At 42.6% G+C, this 19587-nt stretch overlaps 2 protein-coding genes across 2 annotated transcripts in view; both read right to left on the reverse strand.

The window, feature by feature from the left end:
• Positions 1-3355: 3355 nt before the first annotated feature.
• Positions 3356-13910, reverse strand: LOC109463509 (sodium/potassium/calcium exchanger 3-like). Its single transcript, XM_019760342.1, has 10 exons — positions 13243-13910; positions 10836-10933; positions 9175-9307; positions 8694-8777; positions 7800-7903; positions 7249-7355; positions 5979-6199; positions 4507-4761; positions 4245-4346; positions 3356-3895 (listed from the first exon to the last, which is right to left on the reverse strand). Exons 1-10 carry the CDS (start codon positions 13382-13384, stop codon positions 3579-3581), a joined length of 1563 nt encoding a protein of 520 aa, XP_019615901.1. The 5' UTR covers positions 13385-13910; the 3' UTR covers positions 3356-3578.
• Positions 13911-16880: 2970 nt separating this feature from the next.
• LOC109463502 (sodium/potassium/calcium exchanger 5-like) overlaps positions 16881-19587 on the reverse strand; it is a 3489-nt gene continuing 782 nt past the window's right edge. Inside the window, exons 3-6 of the mRNA XM_019760336.1 lie at positions 18804-19058; positions 17859-17960; positions 17410-17520; positions 16881-17218 (exon numbers count right to left, since the gene is read on the reverse strand). Coding sequence (XP_019615895.1) covers positions 16881-17218; positions 17410-17520; positions 17859-17960; positions 18804-19058 — 806 coding nt within the window. The remainder of the gene's footprint in view (positions 17219-17409; positions 17521-17858; positions 17961-18803; positions 19059-19587) is intronic.

The raw sequence follows: 19587 nt of genomic DNA on the forward strand, positions 1-19587 counted from the left end.
TTGTAGTCCTTTTAGGTTATAGATATATCAATTTCTTCTTTTCAATTTTCGCTGGGTTTTCCCCATATTTTTAATTTCTGTAGGATTATATCCAACAGTAAAGTATGGTATTCATAGGTATATAAAGCTATTTAAATATGACTAGAAATGTTTAAATTGTTAACAGATAGATCAATTTTTTCAAATTTTGCTGTTTTCCCTTTTTTTCAATTTCTTTAGGATTCATAATAGGTAGATAAAGATATTCAAATACAACGAAATGTTTTAATAGTTAACATAAGAAAACAAAAATGGCGCCCTCACATCAGGTGGAGTTTTCTCCGCTGTCTGCTTGTAGGTCGGCCATTTTTCCTGACTGGGGAGACGGAAGACTGAAGGGGTCTGGTTTCCGCCGGGTTTGCTTCAGTTTTTACCAACATTTTTTGAAACTTAAAAGAACATTGAAAAATAAACACATTTTTGTATTCTTGTTTCAGCCTGCAGATTTGCTTCATATACTGATATAATCTGATAATAATATACTGATAATAATTTTATATAATGTACCCGTAATTATAATTATATATGGCAATTTTTAATAGAGAACGTCTGTATGTCCGATGCACACAGTGACTAGTATATTGTATTTTTGTCTGTCCACCTTGCGTCCTCCTCTTGTTACCTAAACATGAGACAAAGGATTGTCCTAGGTTTTTAGCTATGTATTTAATATGTCATTCATCTTGTATGGAATAAAGATGATTTTAACCCCCTTATACAAGAAAGATGCCGACTCAGTTTTCTAGTTTGTTACCCAGGAACAACCCGGCATATCTCTGTACTCTGTATACACTACATGTAGTACTGTACGGGCTTTTTCAGTTTTGAATATCCAATTCTAAATACTGTAGATTCTTCATACACTGTAAATATAATATCAACAACCTGTTATATTTCAGTAGTCTATATAAGAACACTGTTAAACGCTACATGTAGTACTATACGAGGTGCCACTCCTGTGTAAATAAAGATATCATATGGGGTAACCTGTGGTTTTGTTGTCTGTATGAGCTGATAGTCCTTATTTTAACACTCTTTTAAAAGGAATTCTGAATATCACGTACGATTATAACTCGTAGAGAGTTAAAATCATCTCTATTTAGTTTTCACAAACACACAAGACGAATAGTTAAAAACACCTAGGTCAGTCCCTTATTGTGAGTTAAGGAACTCACGGGACGCAAGGTAAATATGCGTGTGTCGGACGATCTGGACACCGAAACTGCAGTTTCAATTCGACACCCAACACAAAAGACGTGTAGTTATGAGGAAATCCGCTAAGGGGCGCACCACGTCGGTCTCATGCTGTCCAACGAATTTGAATTGATTCAGATTGACGAAACAATCGGTCAGAAGGTCTTTACCACATTCTACTGACTCTTGTTGAAGATTTCTTCACATTTGCGACAGAAAAAAAAACTGCTAGTCTTCAACGGTGTGTCAAGTATACCATCCATAGCAGCATTGGTTTATTGATCAACTCCAACATACATACCTATACATGTACGCTATACAACAAAGAGAGAGCAGATCTTTATAATCTAATACAATCTATGTTCCCCTTCTTTATACATCTAAGCTGTACACTCAGATAAATTCATATTTCTAATGAGCTTAGACAAACCTTCTGTATTGAAACATACCTGTTCTTACCTTTTTACCATTACTAATAAACGAGAAGAAAACGAATTTACTTGATTGTAGCTACTTAACGATTTATGTATATAACGTTATCTGTATTCCATCCATTTGTTGTGACCTGTACTTAACCCAGTGGGTAAGGTCTTCATTCATTCCTTCATCCATCTTCGAGCACTTGTAGAACGGAAAAAGTACGAGTCATGTACGCGCCGAGATTGACTCATCTTACTTGTTGTATTCCTTGGCAGTAATGTAAAACATCAATGACTGCTGCTTTGTTGAAATCATCATTTTGTTACGCTTAAACAAGCGGCAGTGTGTAACATAAGGGTCATACAACAAGTCAATTTCCGATCATTTACTTACAAAGTGCCATTGAGTTAAACCAGCCCCAACCCATTACAATATTGCAAACGATAGATTTACATTTTTTATGCGTCTAGACAAACCCTGTATCAAAAACATGAACATTTTCCATTGTACAAAAAGCGAGAAGTTGACCACTCTGTATGGGCCCAGTAACTAGTATAGTACCCTTGCATGTTCCTTATGTATGTATGTCTAAGTCAAGTAGTGCATCCTTTGTCTCCACTTTTCTACATAGTCTTGACCTGTATCTAGCCCGTCGTGGCATGAATGTACAATAAAGGTATTTCATTTCAATATTACCAACCCCACCCCATTACAATATTAATTATAATGCCATTTAATTAGGGAGCGAAATGTTAGTTAGTTTTACAGCCAATAGTAATTTTTACAAATTCACCGTGATCAATATACAGCATACAAAATTACCACGTTTTTAAATTGAAAGGTTTGCAAATTCATGCCCGAGGGCTAATTTCAAGAACATGATAACAAAAATATACAGTAAAGATGATAATAAGTAATGCTAATGCTACTTTAGTTTTAGTTACATTTGTAGTTATTGCTGGGTTTGATTTCTTCTAACGTTGATTATATTGTTGAAGTACATTCCCTTTACATTCCATTTACAATCCTCCGACCAAAGATTTTACACAGAGTGCTCAACGAAAATCAAGCACAAGAAACATTTTTTTTAGTTTTAGAAAGCATACATTTACATGGCGCACATCAACATATTCCAATTTATACTATAAAATCAAGGCTCACACCAACCCAATTTTGGTCGGTTAATTATAAATAGTCTAGTGAAATACGATATTTACAGATGAAACATTTCGTTAAGAAACAGCAATGGGCTGTGCATTAACAACACCCCTGGTTACCGACTGAGAAGTTTATTCAACTCAATTTTACACAAAACATTAAAGTACACAAAACAGCCTCCAGTTTAGTTTCCGGTTTGATTCCAGAATTCCAGTTTAATTCCGGACTAATTCTCATATCTCAGCAACCTAACAATGTTACACACACAATGATTAAACCGGAATTCCAGAATTAAATTGAAGACTGAGTAGAAAAGTTCTTTGGTTACAACCATTTATTTTTCACGAGCCGACGTTTCGATGGCCGTCTGTCATCTTCATCAGGGCAATTCTGACTCAGAATTGACTCAGAATTGACTCAGAATTGACTCAGAATTGACTCAGAATTGACTCAAAATTGCCCTGATGAAGATGGCAGACGGTCATTGAAACGTCGGCTCGTGAAAAATAAATGGTTGTGACGAAAGAACTTTGCTATTCATTCGTTTACCAACCTGATGAAATTATTTACGGATGTAAACTGGAGGCTGTTACCAAAAAAAATACACGAGAAGCACATGAACCATCACGTCTTCACACACACCTGCTTGGTCAGCACAAACTTGTCCACATACACGGCAAAAACCAGGAAAACTAAGAAGAGAAACCCTGGAATTCCGGAATTAAACTGGAGGCTGTTACAAGAAAAAAAGAGAAGTGCGTGAACCATCACGTCTTCACACAGACCTGCTTGGACAGCACAAACTTGTCCACATACACGGCGAAAATCAGGAAAACTAGGAACAGAAACCCGCAGATAACCCCTATCGCCCGGCGCAGGTGGAAGCGGCTGCAGCAGAGCATGGTGAAGACGATCACGACGAAGACTGTGGTGGCGATGGAGGACTCGGACAGGCCGGCGGTGTGGACGGTGACGGGCTGGAACTGCGTCGTGGCGCTACGGATGAACCAGGGAAACCCGATACAGAACATCATGCAGAACACCAAGGCTCCTATCGCCGTGGAGACCGCCATGTCTCCCTCGCCTGTAGAACAACAGAACAACATACACAGAACGTTACGTACAGAACAACACACAGAACAACATACAGAACAGCATAAAGAACAGCATACAGAACATAGAAAATTACACAGAACAGCACACAGAACAGCACACAGAACAGCATACAGAACAGCAGATGGAACAGCAGATAGAACAGCAGACAGAACAACACACAGAACAGCAGGCAGAACAGCAGACAGAACATCAAGGCCCCGATAACAGTGGAGACTATAGAACAACAGAACATAGAACATTACACAGAACAGCATACAGAACAGAACATAGAACATTACACAGAACAGCAGATAGAACAGCAGACAGAGCAGACGTACCGTCCTTAGTTGACACTATCGCGCTGACGATGTCCGGCAGGCTGGTCCCGATGCCTAACGTCGTCAGCCCCATCAGATCGTCCGACATGCCGAACGTGTGACCTGACAAAGGACAGAGAAGACATCACAGTTTAGGGATCGGCTAGGCTCTAAGGCCCTGATCACAACATCAAACTGGAGTCTCAAGTACTGAAATATCTCAGAGACTCTTTAACTTCAAACACGTAGCTACCAACACAAATGAACTTTCATGATAGTTTACCTGTAATTGTGGCCATCCAGATGATGAGGTAGCAGTACGTAGTGATCCAGACCATGCACATGAACAGCGCCGGGGCCCACCATCCCCGCCAGCGCTCCCGGCGGCAGTCAGGCACCGTCAGGTACAGGTGCAGGTAGATGGGCAGGCAGACCACCCACCACGCGCGCCGGTCCCACTTCTTAGGCGGGTTTAAGAACGACTCTGGTTCCTCTTCCTCCTCCTCATCCTTACTGTCCTCGTCCTCGTAACCTTCATCTATTGCCGGTTAAAAAAGAGTAACGTTATATTGTACAATTAAACCTGATTTGCCAACAGTCTAACGTCCGTAGTTAGCTCTTATGTATGCTGAAGATTTCGGCTCCTCCTCCTCTGCCTTAGATAGTGTCTTCGTCTTCTTCATCTATTGGGGGTAAAGAAGATGATACACAGTTAGTGTACAGTTAATATTGACCGACTGACTACCTCCAGTACAGGTGCAGGCAGACCACCCACCACGCGCGCCGGTCCCACTTCTTAGGCTCCTCTTACTCCTCCTCATCCTTACTGTCCTCGTCTTCGTATCCCTCATCTATTGCCGGATAAAAAAGAGTAACGTTATATTGTACAATTAAACCTGACTTGGTGGCAGCCTACAGTCCGTAGGTAACTCTTATGCAAGTTGAAGATTTCGGCGCCTCCTCTGCCTTAGATAGTGTCTTCGTCTTCTTCATCTATCGTCGAGTAAAGAAGAGTAACGTTATATTGTACAATTAAACCTGACCTGCCGACAGTCTACAGTCCGTAGACACTCTTAGTCATGCTATTTGAAACATCTGACACTTCAGAGATCTATCCAGTCCTTTGATTTATCCCGTATTCTGCATAGTATTGGTGTTTTTTCAGCCCAAGTGTGTGGGTCTCAGATTCGCAAGCTGTTATCCACCTTAAACAAATCCACGCGAAGGCCGCCGTGTCAACTGTAACCCTCACTCAGGTATAGGGACTGACACCTACTTGGAAAATCTGTATATCTGTACATGAATCTGTATCTGTGCATGAAATCTGTATCTGTACATGAATCTGTATGTACATGAATCTGTATCTGTACATGAATCTGTATCTGTACATGAATCTGTATCTGTGCATGAAATATGTATCTGTACATGAATCTGTATCTGATTGTAAATAAAGATATTGAGTGATTGCCATAGATTGGTGTTTTTTCCGCTCAATCTCACACTCGTGGGGTCTTGTGGCATAGCGGCAGAGTGCTCGACTCGGAACCAAGATGTCCCGGGTTCGAGTCCTGACATGCCACCGATCTTGTGCCCTTGGGAAAGGCACTTAATACGACTGTCCTCACTTCTCTCAGGTGAAAATGAGTATTGTATTGTCCCCTGTGTTGGTGGCGGCATTAATAGAAGTTGATAAACTTGAGTGTGCCGTCACCACGTCTGGTGATTACATATTGGAATATATACAAGGAATCTCACCTTTAGCGTCCAGGAAGGCGTCGCTTGTGACCAGGCTCTTGGTCATGTCCGACTTCTCCTCGTCCTTTTTCCTACAGCAGGGGTCGAACAGGCAGCAGCAGGGGGGGTCGTCGGGTTTGGGGTCCGGGACAAGCTTCCGGAAGCACCGCGCCAGGGTGGCGTTAAAGAACAGGCTGAACACGTACAGCAGGTACACTATTACCATGATGATGGACTCGTCCCTGGAAAAGGAAGAAAAAGACAAGTGGACATGAGTGTACACTGTTTTCTATATCTAGTTCTAATGTTTTAGGTTTCGGGGTGGGGGTCGGGGACAACCTTCCGGAAGCACCGCGCCAGGGTCGCGTTAAAGAACAGGCTGAACACGTACAGCAGGTACACTATCACCATGATGATGGACTCGTCCCTGGAAAAGGAAGAAAAAGACAAGTGGACATGAGTGTACACTGTTTTCTATATCTAGTTCTAATGTTTTAGGTTTCGGGGTGGGGGTCGGGGACAACCTTCCGGAAGCACCGCGCCAGGGTCGCGTTAAAGAACAGGCTGAACACGTACAGCAGGTACACTATGACCATGATGATCGACTCGTCCCTGGAGAGAGATAGGAGAGAAGGTTTTATACATGTGTGTACATGCGACACTGTTTTCTGCATGTCAACAAGCCTGACTACAACACCATCTTGTCGCCTGCTAAAAGAAGCAGATGACTAGAATCTATAGTATCCAGTGCCATGCCTACAGCTGCATGTAGTTCTAATGTTCTAGGTTTTAGATCAGGCACGGTTTTGGATAGGGCTAGTCGTCGAAATGGGCATCTGAAACAACCTTCCGGAATCAGCTGTAAGTAAGTAAGTAGGTAAGTAAGTATTACTAACTAAGTAAGTAAGTAAGACGCTCACCAGTCCGCCTTGCCGTCCATGACGACTATGATGAAGACCACCATGGCTATGTAAGTAAGTAAGTAAGTAAGTAAGTAAGTAAGTAAGTAAGTAAGTAAGTAAGTAAGTAAGTAAGTAAGTAAGTAAGTAAGTAAGTAAGTAGTAAGTAAGTAAGTAAGTAAGTAAGTAAGTAAGTAAGTAAGACGCTCACCAGTCTGCCTTGCCGTCCATGACGACTATGATGAAGACCACCATGGCTATGTAAGTAAGTAAGTAAGTAAGTAAGTAAGTAAGTAAGTAGTAAGTAAGTAAGTAAGTAAGTAAGTAAGTAAGTAAGTAAGTAGTAAGTAAGTAAGTAAGTAAGTAAGTAAGTAAGTAAGTAAGGCTCTCACCAGTCTGCCTTGCCGTCCATGACGACAATGATGAAGACCACCATGGCTATGCCGCCCCACACCGTGTCTCTCGTCACCGTCCACGGCTGGACCATCACATCTTTGCCCTGGAAAGACATGACAGTAAAATGTTACCACAGCAAACAATCGCATGGACACACTGGATACAGGAGTTTTCTTTTGAACAACCAAACGTCTGTGTTTTAATGTAATGCAGCAGTTTATTAATCATATAAATGTTTTTTAACGAAGAAATGTACTTAGGAAGAACTGTTCCAACTACGATACATGTGTGTATACCATTGTAAGAAATACGCAATTCAGCCTTACGCTGTTATGTATTTTAGCGAAGTAAACCATTCTACTAGTACTACTACTACTACAACTACTACTACTACTACAACAACAACTACTACTACTACGCTGCTGCTACTACTGCTACTACTACTACTACTACTACTACTACTACTACTACTACTACTACTACTACTACTACTACTACGCTACTACTAGCACTACTACCATGCTACTACATAAGATTGTCTCCTTACCGCGGGTTTCATCAGACAGCAGAGCCCGATGATCAGTACGTAGTTCGTCACGGCGGTTCCCACCATTGCTCCAACACCCACGTCGTTTTCACTGATGAACACGCCTGGAGAGGGGACATACATATGGTTATGTGTTTGTTTGTTTGCTTGTGCCACCATCGCGCCAACACCCACGTCGTTTTCACTGATGAACACGCCTGGAGAGGGACATACATGTGGTTATGTGTTTGTTTGTTGTTGTGCCACCATCGCGCCAACACCCACGTCGTTTTCACTGATGAACACGCCTGGAGACGGACATACATGTGGTTATGTGTTTGTTTGTTTGTTTGCTTGTGCCACCATCGCGCCAACACCGACGTCGTTTTCACTGATGAACACTCCTGGAGAGGGGACATACATGTGGTTATGATATGAAACTTTATTGCATGTTCATTCCCCGGGGGGATAAATGCACAGAGTACAACGTATTAGAGAGTACTACAACAATAGTGAAAAAGAAGGGCTAACATCGGGTCTAAGGTATACAATGCTAAAAAAGAAATATATATATATATATAAGGTGATACAGATCTAAGGTCTAATGGCTTCTTCTCTCTTTTTGAAACATTTTGAAATATACTTACATACTTCATTGATGACGTCTATACTCTATATTCGTACATGATATGATATATTTAAAAGTGTCTTCCTTTGATAATGTTTTACATTTTTTGTCGAACTTAATTGAACTGAACAGTGATTTACGTTCGTTATCATGTTAGATAGTGTTGTGAGGTGGGAGGACAACTTGTAACGGAGTCTATGCACCTGTTTGTCCTCCCTTCCACCTGTATATTTGTACTAGTGGTAAACTCAAATAAATAAACAAACAAACAAACAAACCAAACTCACCGATGGTAGTTGTAGCGAGTTCAGGCGAGCTGCAGAAGCTTCCGACGATCACCGCGCCGACAATTCCCGGGTCCAGCTGAAATCCTGAGCAACAAACACCACAGAACTTAGTTCATGTACCAAAAAAGTGACATAGATACTTTGTGATGGAAAGGATAAAATAGCAAATCCAGAGACATCATCAAAGACTGTAGAAAATACGATAAAACAGCACAGTTAGGTTCAATAATTGTGTGTGTAGATGCCTATTATTAAAGGGGATGGGAGCATCATTTATTGATATTGTCATTGATATTTTCATTGATATTTACTAATAGGTAGACGCTGATGTAGTTAAGAGCAACAATTATCTCAATTAGAAATCATAGATATTTAATTTTACACGTTCATAGACATCGTCGAGTAGTTTGAATTTAGTTTCCCTTGACTGTTTTGTAGTTCTTTAAAAAGCCGGTATAACATCATTTTTGTTGTTACTTACTTTCTGTGCAGACGTATATCGCAGGCATGAAGTAATCCTCGCAGACGATGGCGGTGGCAAGGAACAGGTACAGCCCAAAAAACACATGCAGTATGACCGCACCCTTAGCGCGCTGTTCTTCTGTAAACAAGTCCTGAAAAAACATTACAACACATTACAACAGGAACAGGAATAGGTACAGCTTCTGTAAAAAAGGTCCTGAAACGAACACATTACAACACGTTACAACACATAACAACACGTTACAACACGTTACAACACGTTACAACACATCACAACAGGAACAGGTACAACACAAAAAAACACGTGCAGTATCACCGCACCCTGAGCGCGCTGTTCTTCTGTAAACACGTCCTGAAATAAACACGTTACAACACATTACAACACATTACAACACGTTACAACACGTTACAACACGGCTACAACACGTTACAACACGCTACAACACGTTTACGACACGTTACAACAGGAACAGGTACAACACAAAAAACACGTGCAGTATGACCGCACCCTGAGCGCGCTGTTCTTCTGTAAACACGTCCTGAAATAAACACATTACAACACATTACAACACATTACAACACGTTACAACACGTTACAACACGTTACAACAGGAACAGGTACAGCCCAAAAAACACGTGCAGTATCACCGCACCCTGAGCGCGCTGTTCTTCTGTAAACACGTCCTGAAAAAAACATATTACAACATATTACAACACGTTACAACACATTACAATACATTACAACACATTACAACAGGAACAGGTACAGCACAAAAAACACGTGCAGTATCACCGCACCTTTAGCGCGCTGTTCTTCTGTAAACACGTCCTGAAAAAAAACATATTACAACATATTACAACACGTTACAACACGTTACAACACGTTACAACACGTTACAACAGGAACAGGTACAGCACAAAAAACACGTGCAGTATCACCGCACCCTGAGCGCGCTGTTCTTCTGTAAACACGTCCTGAAAAAAAACATATTACAACATATTACAACACGTTACAACACGTTACAACACGTTACAACAGGAACAGGTACAGAATAAAAAGCACGTGCAGTATCACCGCACCCTGAGCGCGCTGTTCTTCTGTAAACAGGTCCTGAAATAAACACATTCAAACAATGTTTACGATATAATGCAGCTACATATATATATGTGTGTGTGTGTGCGTGTGTGTGTGTGTGTGTGTGTGTGTGTGTGTGTGTGTGTGTCTGTGTGCGTGCGTGCGTGTGTGTGTGTGTGTGTGTGCGTGTGTGTGTATGTATATGTATATGGCGTGTATAGAAATCTAAGCTAAAACCGTTTCTCACCTTTTAGGGTGAAGTAAAGATGCAAGTGAACTTGATGGCTTACAGTTACACGTGAGAGAACTGTCGTACATGTTGTACCTACACATGTACATTGAGTCGCCCCTACACGTTTTGTATATATGTATTGTATATATATATGTTCTACTAACACACTAAATGCACTGTCTTGTCTCTTGCACCCACAGATTCAGTTATTTACGTTCCTTAGTGTCCCCTCCTTCAGTTACCCTTGTTTCTATTTGTACCGGTCACCTGTTTTGTAACTAACACATTGCAGCTGCTAGTAATGCGATGCAGTCGGACTAAGCAGTACATAAGATGATGATAAGACACGTACCTTTGGGTACTGGTTAATAGCGTTCCTGGACACCTTCCTGGTGCAGTTTTGTGTTTTCTGTGAGCTGGTGACGTCACGGGAGTACCGGCTCAGCTCATCTGTAGGGTAGGGATGGAAGAAGACTCCAATCAATCAATCAATAAATCGATCAATAAATCGATCAACTAATCAATTTAATGATAAAATCTCTTTTTTTCATTTTCTTTCATCGTGCAGATAATAGAGATGCCATCACTAGGCTTGTCTGAGTAACTGTTTTTGTGTATGTAATTGTGATCTTATGTGAATTTGGTGCGGAAAAGAGTCGTGTGGTATTTGTCGGAAATGCGAACGTTGAATGATGTGAACGATCCATAACTGCTCAAACATCTGAAAAGTGGAGCGGAACGAATTTTGATTGACAGAAAACTGGGCGTTGACCGCTTCAAATTTCTCACGCAGAGACACGATTCGGGTGACAGTCAGCAAATAGGACAGGGACACGTATAGAGATGCTGAAGTGGTGACGCTTTTGTATCCAGAACCGGGTTTTATCCAAAACGGTTCTGGATACTAGTAGTCCACGCGAATCCAGAACCGCCTGGGGCAAATCTACGTTCTTAGCACAGTCGAAGGCTTCCAAGAACCGAGCCTGATCCTAATCCTGACCCATCCAGGCATAAAACTAGATGAGCGCGGTTCTGGATATTCCCAGGCGTATCCAGAACCGTGCCTGGGGAAAATCTATGTTCTAGGGTGTGTGGAGACTATCCAGAACTGTACCTAATCCTAACTCTGACCCATTCAAGCATAAAACTAGATGATCAGGGTTCTGGATAGTCCACGCGTATCCAGAACCGTGCCGTGGAAAATCTACGTTCCTGGATATGCGGAGACAATCCAGAACCGTGCCTGATCTTAACACATTCAGGAATAGAACAAGATATAGGCTCGGATAAAAATGGTGCATTCTGAAATTTTTCAGAGGATATTTGATAGGAGTTTTTCAAAGTACTGATTTTTTAAAATTTTTTAAATCCTATTCTGTAAAGTAGTGAACAGTTTTTACTTCCTAAGATTATCATCTGTCAGACAACATCACCCTCCTACCTACTTAAGTGCTCGTTTAATTACAGGGAGGATCTGCTTAGTCTAAACTGATGATGGTTTTAGGAACTCAAAATACCTCCTGCAGTTTTTTGCACAGTTCACAAACACCAGGAATAAGAAATAATGATGTACATTGTTAGATAGAAAGATGTTACGCATTCCATTCGCATGCAGGTTTGTTCTCAAAAATATATCCGTCTTAATTTGACTTGCTTGACCTTTAGATTTGGGTCCTATGATTTACATAATTGGTCTATAATGAGTGTAACACTATAGATGACGCACGGTGGAATGCGTTGTCTGTTAAGGCTGACGTGGCCTATAGGGGATACCACAATTACACAATGCCCCCCCCCCATCCGAATAAGGACAGTCGTTACATTTTCAATCAAATTCAACTTTTCAAGCCGACATTTACTGAGTGTGTGCAGTTTTTTGTGTACATTTTGCTACAAAATGTTTGAAATGAAGTTTATTATTGTTTGAAATTATAGTAAAAGTAGTTCATTAAGGAAAAGCTTTTTTGTACGTCCGCGAACTGAACCGAATAAAACAGTCGTTAGCTTTTCACTCAAATTCAACTTTTCGAGCCGATACTCACTAAATACGTGTTGTTCTGCTCGTATCTTTTACAAAAAAGATGTTTGAAACGATATTTACTGTTTCAACATGTATTAAAAGTACGGCTCGTCTACATACAGCGCGGAAAAAAACTGAACCAACATGTTGAAAAAAAGCAACATTTGTGCTTGTGTCAAACATTATGGCAGTAGACAGTGGCATTATGGCAGTAGAAATACAGCGACAACGGGATTTAATTATTTATAAAAGCTTGGCACATCACTTCGGCGAAATGGTCTAAAATGTATGACTCTTGTCCAACTATAAATCTATATATACTCGTTTCATCAGGTCGGTAAACTAGTTCAGCACCCAACCTTATTTTTCTGGAAAAAAGTGGTATAAATGGTAAAATTTGGCTCAAAAAAAATTAGTAAAGAGGATAAAATTTAGCCGACAAGGGAGAACAGTTTGCCAGGATAGTTTGACAGCCATTTGGCACAATCTCCTGTCCCATTTTAACCCTATTGCTGCAGTAGGAAAGCCTGGCCATGGTGGAGGCTACACAACATTTGTAAGTGGCTACATCCGCCGCACAAGGCTACACATGTGGCCGATTTTTGGTTACATTTGTATCTTAGTAAGCCTTGACACACCAGCAGTTGTAGCGTTTTGATCGAGACACAAACATGTCCGCAAAGAAGATTGAATATTCGATGATGTAGTCAGTTTCGTAGAAAAAAGGAGCGATTCTTACCTGATTGAAGCTGTTGACTGTCCGGCATGGAGTCGGTAAATAGGACACTGACTCCAAACACGAGCAGGTTGAACCCCAACCACACGGCAAGCCTCAATCCGAGGTGAAGATTCCGTCTCTTTCTTCTGCCAGCGACTTCCATGACTCACAACATTCAGTTGTAACGAGGAAAAAAAGAAGGATTTGGCGATCAGTTCGTCGGTTTTGTGAACCTAGTTGTCTGTCTGACGGGTCCCACCTTCTCGGGCGTGTTTCTGAACAAACGACAACTCTTCCCGTTTCTAGTCCTGTCACTAAGACGTCCTTCCTGCCTGTACTGTTGTCGTCTTTCTTCTCACAACGACTTCCATGCCGTTTGACGTCCAGTTGTAACCAAAAAAAAGAAGGATTCTGCGATCTGTTCGTCAGTTTGGTGTGTATCTAGTTGTCTTTCTGACGGGTCCCGCCTTCTGGCGTATTCCCAAACCACCGACAACTCTACTTCCCTCCTCCGATCCTGTCAAAACGAAGTCATCCTTGCTTGTTCCAGTGTTGTACACATGTGCTCTTCTGGTGATCTTGGACCGCAGAACTAGCGACTCCGACTTGGCACCTCCCTGACTGGTTGTGAGCCAGTCTAGTGGCAGAATGTGTGTGTAGGGAGTATGAGTGTGTCTTCCGCACAAGACAAACCGGCCAAACCGGCTTTCGCACGGCTCATCTACATAAATCATGATACAGTGCAAAAAAAGGACCGAATAAAGTACAGTTGCTACATTTTAACTCAATTTCAACTTTTCAAACCGACATTTACTGAATGTGTGTAGTTTTTCTGGTACATTTTGTTACAAAATGTTTGAAATGAAGTTTATTGTTTGAGATTATAGTAAAAGTAGGTCAAGGAAAAGCTTTTTTGTACCTCCGAAAACTGAACCAAATAAAACAGTCGTTACATTTTCAGTCAAATTAAACTTTTCGAGCCGATACTCACTGAATGTGCGTAGTTTTTATGGCACATTTTGTCACAAAATGATCGAAACGATGTTGACGGTTTTAAAATGTAGTAAAAGTAGGTCAACAGAAGGCTACCTGTATCTGTACGGGTGAGTAACACACAATCTTCGCATTCACGCGGTGCGGCGGCTAGTTATATTACACTAAAGGACCATTATGCATTTGTATACCCGTACTTAGCCCTATATGGTGTATAATGTGCAATAAATGTACAATAAATATTGTTACGAGTTAGAAGATTTTCCATAGAGTGTGGGGAGTGCATAAGAAAACAGTTACTAAACAGATTTTAAAGCCCTGATTTTTTCACCGTTTTCGTTTGATTTTTGGTCAACGCTGCATCAGAATTTTGCCTCTTGCAGACGATATTTTTTTCCGACATTATAGTTGGAAACTACAGTCGGGATGTTAACTTTTAGTAGATACTCGAATACGACCTTATATGAGACGTTCTGCCGAAGTGCTATGCACAATACATTACGGGTTTTGCGCAGGTGCAGTACGTTCTGCTGACGTGTTGTGAGCAGGTGTTCATCATCATCATCAATCATCCTCCGTAGAGCTCTAGGGGTGGAGCAGACAAAGTTTGATCTCCAGAACTGCTTGTCATTCATTGCTGTTCAGGCCCTCCAAGCCTGTTTCAGTTTCTATAAGTTTCTTAAGTGTTATGTTTGGACGTTCAATTCTGTCAGGGTTCCAAAGTAGTTCTTCACTACGTACAACATGGCCGGCCAAGCTTAGTCGTCGACATTTAACTACTGTAGTGACATTTGGTAACGATCCGTATAACTGTTCATTAGTAGTATGTTTCCACCATGGTTAATGTGGCCTTTAAGAATGATTATCCTTCCAGGTGTTGGCGTTTTTTTTTAGGAATTTGTGTAGAACCTCAGGTGAAAGGATTATTCTGGATAGTAACTATTGTTTGTGTCCAAACTGGGGAATTGAATTTATCGTAACTACGGAAACACAAGCAAACACACAGATTACCCACACCAAAAACCAAACATTCGAAAACGCAAGCATTTTATTTTATATAACAAATGCTAACTAAGGCCACAGCAAGTAATTTTTATGGATGACATCAGCGCGCGCATTAATTTTCGCCTGATTTTGGAAAAAAAAAACAAGAAATTTTGTTGCCTTCTGACAGTGGTCAACATGCCGAAATGGGCAAAGATGTCTGTTGCCATGCCAGAAGGTGGATGGCAGATAACTATGTGAGAGATCGAGACAAGAAAAGGCTCTGATTTAATGTTTTGTTTCTTACTTTGATGTAGTGATATGTGATGCTGGCTGTGTATATGTGATGTTCCTACTGAATCAAAACCATTTGTACAATGATTGAGTCAAAATTTCAAATTGTAGGAACCTTGTTTTTTTCGGCCCGCCTTGTTTTTTTCCCGCCAGCTCGCATTAGATTTGGAATCTGTGGAGGATGCCATCCATGAAATTTAAATGCTGTGGCCTAAGGTACCGTCCAGTCGCTCTCAGTCAAAGCCCGGTAGAGGCTACAAACACAACAGTTGCCTTATGATCATGATGCCCTGGCATGTTATCTGTCCATGTTATTTGAACAACCTGTTATTCCAGATTTTTTCGCTGTACTGTTATGTTCACTGTTTTCACTGTCACTTCTGTACCGTGAACTTATCATTACAGTTAACACATAATTCCAGGACTTTCTTTGTCCTGCACCTGTCGCCACAGTGAATATATAGTTCCGTGAACATGTCCACTTTTTTCAGACCGTGAACTTTTGCTACCGTGAACATAAAGTGAATTACTGTAGCAGTACTCTTTCCAGCCGCTCCCGAAGCCTGGTAGAGGCTACAGATACAGTTGTCTCATGATGGCGGTTGAATGTCGCACTCAGGAAAAACGGCCACAGTCCCGGCAAAATATTCTTCTGTAAAAACAGCGAACACGATGAACGCGACGTAAACCACCAGGCACGCGGCACCGAACGCGCGGCGAAACTGCCACCCGCTCAGGCACACTCCCGCGCGCGAACGCGATGGTCAGAGAAAGATGAAGTGGGTGGAAACTACTCACTCTACTCCTTTAGCGGCCGACTGGCCTGGCATGTTATCTGTCGGTTTGTCTGTGTTATTTGGCCAATTTCTACTTTTTCCAGCCGCTCACGAGGCCTGGTAGAGGCTACAAATACACACAAATAGAACAGTTTGCCTCATGATGGAAGCCTTATGGAGGCTACAAATACAACAGTTGCCTCATGATCATGACGGCAGTTGAATGTCGCACTCAGGAAACACGGCCACGGTTCCGGCAAAATATTCTTCTGTAAAAACAGCAAACACGATGAACGCCAGTACCTTAGGCCACACCAGGCACCTTAGGCCACACCAGGCACCAGGCACCTTAGGCCACACCAGGCACGCGGCGCCGAACGCACGGCGAAACTGCCACCCGCTCAGGCACACTCCCGCGCGCGAACGCGATGGTCAGAGAAAGATCACGTAAAGCGGCTGGAAACAACTCGTTCTACTCCTTTAGCGGACCAACTGCCCTGGCATGTTAGCTGTCCGTGTTATTTGGCCAACTTCTACTCTTTCCAGCCGCTTTCAAAGCCTGGTAGAAGCTACACAATACAGTTGCCTCATGATGGCGGCTGGACGTCACACTCAAGGCGGCTGGACGTCACATTCAGGAAAAACGGCCACAGTCCCGGCAAAATATTCTTCTGTAAAAACAGCGAACACGATGAACGCGACGTAGACCACCAGGCAAGCGGCGCCGAACGCGCGGCGAAACTGCCACCCACTCAGGCACACTCCGGCGAACGCGAACGCGATGGTGAGGAAGATGCAGCTCAGCGTGAGGCTGAGTCCCGCTGTCTGCACGAAGACGACGCCAAAGTGGTCCAGGAAGACGGTCTTGACGAACCAGGGCAGCCCCAGGCACACCAGGATGTCGAAGATGATGGCTCCTATCGTCGCGCTGATCGCCATGTCACCCTCTCCTGGAAAACACAAGGAATCGGAGATTTTAGACTTCCAGGAAGTGTCTTTGTTTGTTATTTTGTAGCTGATCGCCATGTCAGAATCTCCTGGAAAATAGAAAAGAAATCAGAGATTTGATCAGACCTCCAGGGAGTGTTTTTTTTGTGTGTGTGAGCTGCTCGCCATCTCCTGGAAAATAAAAGGAACGGGCGAATTAAGACTTCCAGGAAGACGGTCTTGACGAACCAGGGCAGCCCCAGGCACACCAGGATGTCGAAGATGATGGCTCCTATGGTCGCGCTGATCGCCATGTCACCCTCTCCTGGAAAATACAAGAAATCGGAGATTTTAAACTCCAGGGTAGTGCTTTTAGTGTGTGTGTGAATGCAGTAAACTGAACATAGAACCATGGTCAGGCGCGGTCCTGGATAGTCCACGCGTCTCCAGAACAGTGCCTGGGCCAAATCTACGTTCTTGGTTACGCGGAGTCTATCCAGAACAGTACCTGATCCTAGCCCTAACACATTCAGACATAGAACTAGATAAGCACAAGGCTACGGAGAGGCTTATAGCTTTGGTCCTTTCCAAGAAAGAGGCTCACCTGCCCATGTAGCCACCAGATTACACAGAACACAACCTCCACACGGAGGTAACACTCACCTGCCCAAGTCGCCACCACACACGCCACGAGGTCTGGTACGCTGGTCCCGGCTCCCAGCAGCGTGATTCCCATCAGCGTGTCCGAGGCGCCCATCGTGAAACCTGAGGGGAACAGACGGGAAACCGGTAGGTCTTATACGCCGAAAAAAACCTCCGTACATGGAAGCAAAAACATGTTTGCTATTGCCAGCAGCGTTATTCCCATCAGCGTGTTTGACGTGCCCATCGTAAAACCTTGGAACAGAAACAGCATGGCATGTTAGTAAAAACGTTCAACTTTATTCCAACACAGTTTACAGAGATCAAATTTTCAGCGACCACTGTCGCCTTCATCAGGATGAAAGATTGATATCTGTAAACTATGTGTTGGAATAAAGTTTAACGTTTTTATTATGATTACTACCAATGGCATGTTGGCCCTGGCGCAGGGGACCTAAAATGTATACTGGCACCCAGGCCAGACTCCGCTGCGTCCTTAGTCACAATCTCATAGTCTACATCCTTGTACAAATCATGATGTTCTTACCAATAACTGTGACCGATTGCAGACTTCTGAGTCCAAAATGGGAAGATTTTGCATACCTATGACAGTGACCATCCAGATGAGTAGGTAAGAGAACACAGTGGACCAGACCATGGACATGAAGAACGTCAGAAGAAACCAGTTTCTCCAGCGCCTCCTGCGGCAGCTGACGGTATTGCAGCCTTATTTAAGCCTTATAGAAACAAAGTTTTCACATACCTACATAACAAAATAGAAATTTCTTACCTATTACAGTGACCATCCAGATGAGTAGGTAAGAGAAGACAGTAGACCAGACCATGGACATGAAGAAGGTGAGCAGGAACCAGTTTCCCCAGCGCCCCCTGCGGCAGCTGGCGGTATTGCAGCCTTATTTAAGGTTTGCTACATATAATCCTTGAAACAGAATAGCAAGTTGTTACCTATCACTGTGACCATCCAGATGAGTAGGTATGAGAAGACAGTGGACCAGACCATGGACATGAAGAACGTCAGAAGGAACCAGTTTTTCCACCTCTTCCGGCGGCAGTCCGGCACAGTCAGGTACATCGGTATAGTCAGGGGCAGGGACACCGCCCATAGGAGCCGACTAGCGGTGGACTCCGGTACTGCAAGGACCGAGTCAGGTTCCTCTTCTTCATCTTCCTGTTCCTCACGACTGTCGGGATCTTTTCCATCTGCCGAGATAAAGATGTACAGGTTATTGTCAGGTATACGTAAGGGACACCGCCCAGAGGAGACGTCTAGCGGTGGACTCCGGAACTGCAAGGACAGAGTCAGGCTCCTCCTCTTAATCTTCCTGTTCCTCACGACTGTCGGGATCTTTTTCATCTGCCGAGATAAAGGTAATTATGAAGTTTTCATAATGGCTTTATTTGCAGGGTCTTGCCGAGGGTTATTTGCAACACGAAATAATTATACAAGGAACATACAGACAGTGCAAGTTAACAATGGTGTATAGTGGAACAATTCGCAAGTGGGTATTGTAGGAACCGCTACGGAATACAATCTCGGCTTTTGGGGGGTTTGACTTTTTTTATGACTAATAATAACTGCATGTGCCAAATTTCAAACCTCATAGTCTACGAATGTCTATTTTCACCTTACTCTATCTTAACACTCGTAAAAGAGAGGAGTTCAGAAATGAGAAAGAAAGATACATAGTATCATTCATGCCTGTAGCGGGGGGGGGGGGGGGGTCGGGGG

This window comes from Branchiostoma belcheri, unplaced genomic scaffold (assembly GCF_001625305.1).
Source record: "Branchiostoma belcheri isolate BF01 breed outbred unplaced genomic scaffold, Haploidv18h27 scaffold127, whole genome shotgun sequence".
Classification (NCBI taxonomy): Eukaryota; Metazoa; Chordata; class Leptocardii; order Amphioxiformes; family Branchiostomatidae; genus Branchiostoma; species Branchiostoma belcheri.